The following is a 12,247-nucleotide window of genomic DNA, read 5'->3' on the forward strand; positions in this document are numbered from 1 at the left end:
CTTCTTCCTCCACTGAGAGACGGACTCAGGGAAGAATGGATTTCTAGCACTCCACAAATAAACCCCAGGCCTTTGCATCTAGGTTACATGGTGTTGTTATTCATGATCCAAAGCAGCCATTAGATCAAGAAGCTCACTGAACAGTGGTTTGACAGATCCAGACTACAGAAGAATGGACATTGTTGAAATAAATATGCTTTGTAGCTTCACAATTGTAGGGCAGTGGAACAGGCAGGCATAGCCTTCCCATGACAAAGCATCACAGCAATAGCAAGTCACACCAGGATGCTTTAACACATTTCCAGATGCCAGATGATCAGAGCTGCCTTGTGACAATAAGCTGTCCAGAGGCATTCTCAAGATCAGTCTCTTTCTCTATATTCCTGCCACCTACATTGCACCTTAGTGAAGATGCAAAATATTCGCAAGAGGCAACCATTACTGGTTGTTGGTGAAGCAAACTAAGAGGCATCAGTGGGATGAATTTTGCTTTTCTTAAATCAACAGAGGATATTGATATCTTTGCTGAAAGGCAGCGCGATCTTTAAACAAAAGATTCAGGCTCAATCACAATGGGTAAGGTTAAGCTTAACGGGACTTGACTCTATGCCAGGCTTGAGCTGGATCAGGTAGATATTCTGATATAGTATTCAGGTTTAGGCCTAGTCAGGTGAGTTTTGGATTTGCAGTGGTTTTAATTTGACAATGACATATTAAAGAGCAGCTGGCAGATGGTGAATTTACCCGTGTGACATTTATACTGGAAACAAATGTCACCATGCTATTACATGGGGCTTGTTTATCATTTAGACAAGTCCTACTCAGTACTTATACAGATGTTACATCAATCTCAAAATGCCTGTCAAATGAACACTTCCCCCTTTATCATAAGTGACCGGCACTAACAGATTTTCCTTTCCTCTTCTCCTGAAGTCATAAGCACCCTGGAGCAGCATGGCTCTGCAAGTGTCAGCCACTCACTTAAATACAAATATGTAACTTCATCTTATCAACAAACAACATTCAGGGACCAAGTATTCATCACAGATGTTTTAAGTGCAAAAAATATTCAATTACTCTCCAGCATCTAGGCAGAGCACTTTTATAAAAAAAATCCAGAGCCTATATTTAACATGGCAATGTTGTCATGTGAGGATATATACTGCCATCTGCAGCTTGCATTCTGCAGGTAGATTGGCTATGGGTTTGTATGCAAGATAAGAGAGATAAAAGAGTAGTGAGAGGGATGGAAATAGAAATGAGTGGGAAGAACAGAAAGGGAGAGTGATGTTAATGTGAGGAAGATAGTGAAGGGAGGGAATGGGACAGGAAATGACTGGAAGGAAAGGTTTCAAAGAGGAAAAAAAACCTATATTGGTGAGATAGCAAGGATAAACTCAAAGATAAAAGGCATTTCTGCAACCGAGGACAGATTAAGAGGTAGTGCTAGAGGGAGGAAGAGGTTGAGATGATGAAATCCCACTTAAATTAATCAAAAACCATCCACTGTTCCAATAGTACCACCATTCGAATAATCCAATCAGTGCAAGTATTCACAGAGAAAAATCACATATCAGCATTCAAGCACTCTTTGAGCAGTTTCTTTAAATACAAGGAGAAGGTTAACTGATCTCAAACCTCCACTGCCTTGCGGCTATACTCACTCGTGGGGAAGGTTTCAGGAGTAAACCCTAAGGGGGAAAAATGTGGAGCTGGAGTCCCGAAGGCAAACCTATGGTGAGTTCAACACTGACTGGCAACTCCTGCGAGCTGGTGCCAAAATACATTAATTTCTGCCACCCCTTTGGATTCGTCAGCTGCTTGGAGGTGGGGGGGCACTGCTACATGGGCAACAGCTTGCTCTCCATATCATATTGCCCTGGCTTGTGTATTGTGTAGAAGCTAGGACACAACATTCATGGTTGACCCGGACAAACCGAGGGCCTCATTTAAATACAAAATTTATTTAGAATTCATTACACAAATATATTATCAACGTATATCTTTGGTAAATTTAGAAATTGAGAATATGTGGGAAACTGGGTTTGAGGCCGAGGATGTACCATATAATCCTTAGCAATATCAGGGCAGGTCTGTGATGATGCCTATGCTTGCTACTTGATTACTCCTTTAAAAAAAACACGACTTCAACTTCCAGATTACTTGATCAACATAATATCTAAATGTCTGTGTGCATTCATCAGACTACATTCTCCATCAGGCCATAGTCTAGCCAAGACTGGACACAACAAATTCCCTTCATGTTTCAATATGAACTCTTAGATCAGTAAGAGGAATTTCCTAGCTGTGCACCATTCATTCTGAAGATCTTTCAGTGGATGGTACAGTATACTGTTAACCTAAAACTATAAGCAGTTCCATGACCAAATTTGAATTCCACAGCTGAAATTGGGCCAATAACTTAAAAATTTGCTCCTACATCCAATAGGACAAAACTCATTCCATCATCTCTGGCTGAAGTCAAACCTACAACCTTGCAATAAAATTTCACCCTTAAACATGTTCCACCACACAAGTTGGCCTACTGTTCCAAGGAGACCAAATATAAAAGTCAACAAATTGAAATCGACTATGACATATCAAACATGCCATGACAGCCTTCATGTCAGACTCTGGTGATCTAGAATGGATTATTACAGTTCATGACACCTCCAGTTGATTTGAAGTACTTGTGACAAGAACACACCACAGCCAACAACATGCAAAAAAAAATTACTTAGATAGTTATGAATGGTCAGCAATCAGCCAGGGGTGGTGAGAGTTCACAGCAAAAAGAATTTCATGCTTCTGACAACATCCTTAACAAATAACAAAAATTCCGATTTGCTTGTGGCATCCACGCAGACAAGAACAGAATAACCAAAACTGAACTGAAAACTGGTTTCCAGCTGTTTTACCTGACTAATATCTGCAGCTGCGAAATCAACATTAGCCTAATCATTTCCATGCTGGGATTAACTTTATTTTTATTTGTGATTGACTGAGTCTATTAATGGCTTAATGATGTAATTACTCTAAATTTTGTTTCTCAACTTATTCTGGGTGCACAGGGGTTCCTGGAGGATACGTTTAATTTGTAGAAATAATTTACACTGATTAAGCATCTTCATAGGTTAGTGTTACCTGGAGCTGAATTGTTAATTTCATTGCTTTGCAATTTGGACGAGGGACATACAAAAAAGTTGCTGGTGAACACGGCAGGCCAGGCAGCATCTCTAGGAAGAGGTACAGTCGGTGTTTCGGGCCGAGACCCTTCATCAGGACTAACTAGTCCTTACCAGTCTTACTAGCTCTTCTTTCAGTTAGTCCTGACGAAGGGTCTCAGCCCGAAATGTCGACTGTACCTCTTCCTAGAGATGCTGCCTGGCCTGCTGCGTTCACCAGCAACTTTTACGTGTGTTGCTTGAAATTCCAGCATCTGCAGATTTCCTCATGTTTGAGGGACATTCAAAACTCATTTCAACTTTACAACTGAAAGAAAGATGTACTCTAGGAGGGGCTGCCATTCAAATGAAATATCAAGATTCAGGCTATTCCCTCTGGTGAACACAGTTTCTTGGTATCATTTAAGAAATGAAAAGGAGTGCCTTTGTCCATCTTGCCAACAGATATCCCTCAATCAGTAACACAGTTGCTGTGTTGGAGAAAATCATGCTGATGTGTGCAGTGCACAAACAGGCTGCCAAATTTCAAACACTCCGTCTGCGACAACGCTTCACTGGCCACTGTCATTTTGTATACACCAAAGATTAGCTGAATTCCTGTACAAATGCTATTTTAATGGTTCCAATAAGTTTATCTTGTACAGAACACACAATGAATTTTCCTTCATCTTTTTCAGTGCTGGTTCAAGCAATCCTCCCATTGTATATTGTACTTACTGACAATATGCTTTGTCGTCAAGCCTGATACAAATGCAATGCATAGACCTGTGACCTTCTGTGCTTGTTGAGCCCCTGCACCAGCATTACACGTTATCCAAATACTTCTCTTTCATGAGCCATTTTTTCACAGGGAAACATTGGAACTAACTTGTGCAGCTGATGGAAGGTTTCTGTGTACGCAACTGCAAAGCCCCCAAAGTTGCAGTCAAAGGTATGTCCATATTGTTTAGAATGTGATCTGATACTGGAGAAGGGATATTGAACCATTTTTACTTCATCTCAGGAAGAGGGCAACATCAGCCCCAGTTTGTGGGTGGCAGAGGTATTGTTTCCCTGTTGATTTCCATTGGAGGTCTACAGTTACAAGGGACTAAAGTATGTTAGTGAACTTGTCATTTCACATTGTTTAAGCATATCCAAATATTAAAGTATTTTTAACCACCTTTACAATGTCTTCATCACTCCATTAAGTTGTTATTAAAAAATCAGAGTAGAACACAAGGCCATTTGCCCACCCTCCTCCGTATCATTTGAAGAAGATCAGCCTGAGACAATCCCAGTTCAGAGCCCCATGTCCACAGTCCTGCAGCTCACAGCTCGTCAACTACACAAGTATCTTCTTTCAAAAAAGCATTTCTGCCTCTATCACCCGTTCCAGGGAGTGGGTTTTAGAACACTACCTCCTTTGAAAAAAATGATCTTCTTATCTTCCTGCCAATGAGATAAATTACCACTGATGGTTGATCCTTCTGCCAAGAGTAATCAGGCCTCATATTTACTCTTTCTAGCCCCCTCATTTGTACACCTTAATGAAGACCCCCTCAACTTTTTCTGTTCCAATAAAAACAAATATTGTGTGTTCAATTTCTTACTTGTTACTGCACAGTCCTGGCAAGATACCTGTACATCATATATTAAATTAATATTAAAAATGTTAAATTTTAAAATGTATTCAATGTGTTTAGGATTTTTATGCTTTTTCTGTGACAACTTCAAGAGTAAACTGAGTCAACTGACAACAGTATTTTCCAGCTGGGTGTGTTTTTCAACCACCCCCATCCAACCCAACCATGATCACATTATTTGATATACAGAAGCTTATTAAAATGGACTGCACCAGCTCTGAAGAGCAAGTTCTCACTGTGTGATACTCAGACAACATCTCTCTTGTCTCACTACTAAAGCCATATCATAGGTTTTGATTTTTGCAACTATGTGAACACAACTAAATTTCCATTTACTATTTGAGTTATCTTGAAGCAGTCCTGTTGTAGTTTGATTGGTCTTGTGCTGTTGGCTTGTTCCCAATGGAAATCAACCTGAGATATTCAAGAATGGAACCGGAACAACAGATATTTTAGTGTCACAGAGTATCTAGTCCATTACCAACTGAAGAAAACCACAAAATTAGGCTCTGGGTCCAAATACTATGGAGACTGGCTAGGTTGTATCTGTTTGACACAAACAAAAGAATTTCTCAAAGCATAACCCACACTTTTAGCATATTACGACTAATATATCCTCTTGATCCAGAGAATGTATATTTTTCCTGAGTTGGACACTTTGTATCATGAAGGATATAAAATGTTGGAATTTATGTGTAAATAAGATCTCAGGTACATCAATGCCAGCTGTTTCTTATGGTGATTTGATTATTTTTCTTTTATGATCTTTTGTTTCGTTACACTGTTGGGGAGTGAATCCTGCAAAGGCTTTTCATCTTGAGCCAGAATTTATGATGAGTTGACATGTGAGATTCAAATGTCTTCATTGTGGTTGTAAATGACAAGTATTTGTCTGGTTTCATTCTTGCTGTTGGTGACCATGGATCCACAATATGAAACTATTTCTGAAAGCCATTGAACTTGCCTGGATTTCTGAAGAGTGACATGAATAAGTGCCAGTGGTGCAGCTGGAAATGCTCTGTAGAGGCTGCTACAGTGTAGGGGGAGCTTTATATCCGTGCTGAAAAAGCCCTGACATGTCTGAAATATTCTATTCTATATCACTGTCGTGAGTTATCATGCTGACAAGGGTAACTCACCAGTGATGCCAAACTCAAAATATAATTCTTTAATTCAATTCATTACACAGTTTAAATATAACTTATGGATATTAAATTAATTCTGCGAAGTCTAACTTCGTGAAAGTGTTCGGTCTATTTGCAAATGCATGGGCTTGGCCAAGAATTTAAAACCCCTCATAGATCATTATGAAGACTATAATTTTGTTAATAAACAGAAGACCTTGAAAGCTGCGAGTTAGCCTTAAAAGTACATCCACTTTCCCACTGTCCTGGCAAGGTAAGAGAGCTGGCATTCCAACCCAGATTGGTCGATAAGATATACCACTCCCACAATACATGGATGATTCCTCAAATACTGCGGAAGCGGCCTTATAAACTGCTATGGTGTAAAATATTTTATTGAGGTAGAATCCATGGTCTTCCATGGGTGAACATTTTTGTGCAATCATTGCGGCCACCCTGATGTCATCCATGAACAAAAAAAAATTGTTTCAACTGCAACAGATACAAGTTGAAAAAAGGAATGTGAACTAGACTCACCCACACAAAAAATTATGAACTGGTCCCACCTATACGTTCTAACCAGTAAAAAAGCACAAGATATATAAGTGAAATAATACAAAGCCTTCAAGTGGAGAAACAAGTTTACTTATTTCTTTAGAATATGAACAGAACAATATGGCCCAGAAGTGGCAGAACTGTCAATCAAATTTACATTATCAATTGCAGAGTAGAATAAAGCATAACATTGCTGACCTGAGCTCCGAGGTCATTGTACTGTAGTTTCAAGGCAGTTACTCTCTCATCTAGTTCTTTGGGATTCTCTGTTTGCTGTTTCTGTACAATTTGACGTCCAGTTTTAATCACTGTTTCCACATCAGATTTCACTTCACTCAGACTCTTATATAATTTCTAAAAATTGAAAAGAACATATTCAGGCATTGTCACACACACAGCAGACTGCTCCATAATTAAATTCTGGCAAATCCTGTGCTGTAAAACCAACTTATTTTTTATTGCTGAGGGTATTTTGAATATACGGGCTTGGAAGATTTATCCATTTCCTTTTGTAAAATTAAATATAATTTAACCAGGTTTTAGTTGAGGGAAGTTTTAATTTAGTTGAAGTACCAAGGGTGAAAATGGACAGAAATACTTTGTTCATATATTTGAATCCCAATTGTTACATTCACATTAACTCTTGCATTGGTAAAATATAATTGAGAAAGGCTGGAAGTCAATAGCTCCCACTGAAGAGAACCTTATGATCTTATGTTTTTATATGCCTTAGAAACAGACAGTTCAGCCTATCATATCTATGCTGTTCTTACGTCATTTCCATCAGTCTCTTTCCCAATTTATTCTCCTGTGACCTGTTGCCTCTCATATGCTCATCAGTTCTGTCCCAATTGCACTGTCACTCATCTATACTAGGAGTAATTTGTCACAGTCAATTACCCAACCTGCACATCTTGGGAATGTGGGAGAAAAACAGAATACCGATATAAAACCGTGCTATGCAGAGGAGACTGCAGAAACGGCACATATGCAACAATGAAAATTAGGACTGGAAATCTGGGAATACAGATCCATAATTCACTGAGAGCAACAACACGGGTAGATAAGGCCAAAATGAGAGCTTTCAGTTATGTTGAAAATGTGTAAGACTTTCATTGAGGTCAAATTTGGAGAACTCTGTGTAGTTCTGGTCACCTACCTACATGAAATATATCATTAAGATTGAAAGAGTACAGAGAAAATTTACAAGGATGTTGCCAGAATGTGGGGACTTGAGTTATAGGGAAATAGAGGGATAGATTATGGCTTTATTTTCTGAAGCATAGAAGTAGAAGGGGAGATTAGATGGAGGAATACAAAATTATGAAGGGTAAAGACAGGTTAATTGCAAGCAGCCTTTTTTCCACTGAGGTTGAGTGAGATGAGAACTAGAGGTCATAGGCTAAGGTGAAAGTTGAAGTATTTAAGACTAATCTGAGGTGGAGCTTCTTCATTCATAGGGTGATGTGAGCGTGGAGTGAGCTGCCAGCAGAGGTGGAGGACGTGGGTTTGATTTCAACAGTTCAAGGAAATTTGGATAAGTACATGGATGGGAGGGCTTTGGAGGGCTATGGTCCAAGTGCAGGTTGACTGGATGAGGCAGAATAACAGTCTGGTATGGACTAGATGGGCAAAAGGGCCTGTGTCTGTGTTGCAGTGCTATATAACTCCATTGAATGGAGGTGCTGGAGCAGTGAGACGGAAACCGTGGCTCTACCACAGCTGCTTTCCCACAATGCCATTCCAATCCACCAGTCTATCTATCCTCATCTTTAATAAGCCGATCTATTTCTTTCTGTTTCATTACATCCAGAGGCTATTTAATTAGATATTGTCAGGCAACAACTTTTCATGTATTCTGTCAATTTATTCTTGTATTTGCTTCAGTGAACTTGATGATGAAAATTCCAGTCACTTTTCAACTATCACAAACCAAGATGGTTCAAAAATTAGGATACATCTGATTCCATTGAAATTTCCATTACTACATTCATAAACATCAAGAAACCTTAATTTAAAAGGTTAGCTATGATGTAGAGATTTTGATACATTAAGTTGGGACTAGTTCGGCAAATGTAATTGCCTCAGGGTGTTCCAAAAGATTCCTCAGTTGCATGCCAAATTAGCAGTTTGTCAATTCATTTTCTTTATACCAGTTTATTATTAATTATTCCAGCTTCTTCTTCACTAAAAGTAAAAAAAAACAGCATTTGTTACTTGTTTAATCACCTCAGAACTGGCCAATAGCTGTGATTACATCAGAATTTTCTTGACCAACAGCTAGAAATCTATTGTCAATTTTGGCATTCAATGGACTCGGGAAATAAATGAAAACAGGCATCCCTACCATACAATGGTCAAGTTGGTTCTGGACATATTCCGGTTCCACACTGCTCATCTCCAACATGTGTAGTTCAGATTTCACCTCATCCAGAAGCCTTTTGCATTCCAACAGGTGCTGCTCAAAATTGGCTGGTTTCTGGAACAATCTGAACTTGGTAGAAACATCCTGCAGCTTCTTCTGTGGAACAAAGCAAGTACAGAGTCAAAAAGCTGCAAAGGAAAAAATAAAACACTGCAGTTGTGCAAATTGTCTTTTGAGACGTAGCAGTAGAAATACTGTCCATCTGCCAACTCACCTACTGCATAAAATAATAAAACATTGCTATATTTTATTGCTTCACTTTATTTTACACCTTTGACATGATACTTTTCAAGGTTGTGAAATTTGAAATTTTATTGCAGAGGAGGGGGGATAGGTGGAGGAGGAAGAGAGAAAAAGGAGAGAAGGAGAGAGGGAGGGGGCGAGAGGAAGAGAGAGAGGGAGAAGAGCAAGGGGGGAGAAGAGAGAGGGGGGAGAGGCGGGGGGCCAGAGGGAGGGCGGTGAAAAGGGGGCGAGGGGGGTGAAAGGGGGGTGAGGGAGAGGGGGCAGAGGGGGAGGGGGAGAGGGAGAGGCGAGAGGGAAACAGAGTGAACGTGAGTGAAGCGCAGAGAGGGAGGCAGAGAGACAGAGACAAATAGAGAATGAGAGAGAGATCAAGAGAGTGTCACAGACAGGAGGAGAAAGAAAGGAAAGAACAGAGAGGGACAGAGAGACAGAGGGAGGGAGGGACAGAGGGAGGAAGAGTGAATCAGTAGGGTGAGTGAGGGAGAACAAGCAAACTAGGGGGATAGAGAGCCGGGGAGGGGGCAAGGATAGAAAAGGAAAGGGTGCTGAAACAGACTACATAATCTATAAGTAGGTCAGAAACTGGGAAAAGGAGCAGACACAGTTCAAAAGACAGATTAAGATAAAGGGACCTGGAAAATTGGAGACAGAGACAAAAGAGAGAGAGAGACGTGCTCAAAGAAAGACTAAGTGTTCTGGATGTGGATACTATTTCAGGGTTCGAATGTGGCAGAGATGCAGAAAAACTGTTTAAAAGATTTTCTAACCAGAAATTATGTTTGGCTTGAAATCTCTGATATTTGCTGCAAGAAAGCACCATAAATTGCACCAAAATCTGAAGCATGGAGCAAATGAGGAACTCCATGACATTTATAATTAAATGACACTGTTTTACTCATCTTAAGTGCAGAACATTAATTGAAAAACTTGGGAATCTACAATGATTGGGAATCCCATTTCAGCAATCGCAATTTGCTTCTGTTTCTGCGAAACAGATCAAAAACACATAATAATTTTGCACATCAAATGAAAGAACATTTACAGATAAAAACAAAAAAATAATATATTCACATTTAAATTCCAATCCTTGTCAATTTCTTCAGATAAAACTGGGGCAAGAATTCAACTAAATCCAAAAAACATGTAACTTATTTTGGATGCAGCCTATTCAAGAAAAGGTATTAATGTGAAAGAGGGTCTGAAGGCAGAAAAATCAAGTGGCAGGCCAGGTTTAGTTGAAAAAAAAACGCTGTGCCACAAGGAAACACAAAAACGTAGTGCAGTCAAGGAGGAATATGGTCTGTTCACAGATGAAATAAACTTCTGCAACTGATTTTAAATTGTAATTTTGCTAAATCCCCAACAGCAGATCTGCTCTTAAGACTTAACCAAGAATTATGTTTCACTGAAGGCTGAAAAAGCTATTACACTCCATCACAACTATTCTTTTTTTGTTAACTTGAGCCCCCAAATTCAGATATGTATATTTACTGGAAATGAAGTATTTTAACAGCATGGTGTACTGCTTTTTAACTGAGAGATAACATGGTGGTGATGGCAGTTATAAAGAAATGGAATATATTCCCTGTCTAATAATTTCTCTTGATGATGGCAATCAGCTTTTGAAGCACTAATGAAGCAGTCAAGATACACAATTGTCAGTGTAATTTTACTGTTCAAAATAAACTCATGGAATTGCCTCCATTCATCTGTGGGAACAAATAAACTGAGCAAAATACAAAGATAAGATCACCAAGTCTGCACAGACCAAGAAAACACAAGAGAATCAGGACAGAATACATTATAATCTGACATGCTCATTTTCAGCAGCGCAAACAGTCACTTGTTCGGCTGAAACGGCTTGAGGTTTAAAAAGAGCTCAGGGGTTTTGGGACTACTTGGCAGGTTGCAATCATTGCTAGCAGTCGTTTGTCTAGCTGAGGTGGCATGACATGAGGTAAAAAAAGAGCTCAGGGCCTTTTGGGGCCTTTGATGAGCTGCAATCATGATCTCTTGGGCACTCGGAAAAGGCCAATAAAAAGAAGTGAGATGTATGCGGAGCAGCCATTTTAGGAGCGGTCATTGTTGGGAGTGGAATGTGTTAGAATGGTCAGGCTTGGAGGAGGACAAGCTTAGGTGAGAACAGTACATTGAGAATAGTGCAGTGAGAATGGGTCCAGACTGAGTGGTATGCTCTTCATGTGAGATGTGGGAACTCTGGGAGACCTCCACTCTCCCCGATAATTACATCTGCACAAAGAACTTCGAGCTGCAGTTCCTTACAGACCATGTTGAGGAACTGCAGCTGCAGCTGAATGCATTTTGTCATATGAGAGAAGGAGAAGGTGATAGTTAGGAGCTAAAAGGAAGTAATCACCCCTATGTTGCAGGAGACAGGTAGTAGGGCGACTGCCAAGAGATGGAAAGTGAAGAGGCAGGCAGTGCGGAGTACCCCTATTGCCAGTCCCCTCAATAATAAGCATACAGTACTGCTTTGGGAAGTTGGGGTGGGGCAACCTACCAGAGAAAAGACCAGGTCTCTGTCACTGAGTCTGGCTCTGTCGCTCAGAAGTAAAGGGGGAGAAGAGGATTGCAGTAGCGTTTAAGGATTCCATAGTTAGTGGAGCCGACAGGGGATTTTGTGGATGTGAAAAACAGATATTTGGATGGAATAGTGCCTCCCAGCTGTCAGGGTCAGGGAAGTCTCAGGGTGAGTACCCAGAAGTTGTGGTACATATTGGCACCAAGACATAGGTAGGATTAAAGAGGAGGTCCTGAAGAGATAATATCAGGTGTTAGGTAGAAATCTGAAAAGCAGGACCTCCAGGGTAGCAATCTCTAGATTGATGCCTGTGTCGCGCGCCTGTGAGAGTAAGAATAGGATGATTTGCATGGCTGAGGAATTGGTGCAGAAGGCAGCATTTCAGATCTCTGGATCATTGGGATCTCTGCTTGGGAAGTAATGACCTGTACAAAAAGAACAGGTTATACCTGAACCAGAGGGAGACGAATATCTTTTGCAGACAACAGGAATTCTGCAGGTGCTGGAAATTCAAGCAACACACATCAAAGTTACTGGTGAATGCAGCA

The 12,247-nt window shown here is 40.1% G+C and overlaps 1 protein-coding gene across 12 annotated transcripts in view; it reads right to left on the bottom strand.

Annotated features, from left to right (window-relative positions):
• The window catches only part of dmd (dystrophin), a 1,961,093-nt gene that overhangs the window by 1,045,791 nt on the left and 903,055 nt on the right, over positions 1-12,247 (bottom strand). For all 12 annotated transcript variants that reach the window (XM_072260552.1, XM_072260560.1, XM_072260554.1 and 9 more), the window contains 2 exons: positions 8,837-9,010; positions 6,688-6,843 (listed from right to left, as the gene is read on the bottom strand). In XM_072260552.1, the coding sequence (XP_072116653.1) occupies positions 6,688-6,843; positions 8,837-9,010 (330 nt within the window). The remainder of the gene's footprint in view (positions 1-6,687; positions 6,844-8,836; positions 9,011-12,247) is intronic.

This window comes from Mobula birostris, chromosome 6 (genome assembly GCF_030028105.1).
Source record: "Mobula birostris isolate sMobBir1 chromosome 6, sMobBir1.hap1, whole genome shotgun sequence".
Lineage (NCBI taxonomy): Eukaryota > Metazoa > Chordata > Chondrichthyes > Myliobatiformes > Myliobatidae > Mobula > Mobula birostris.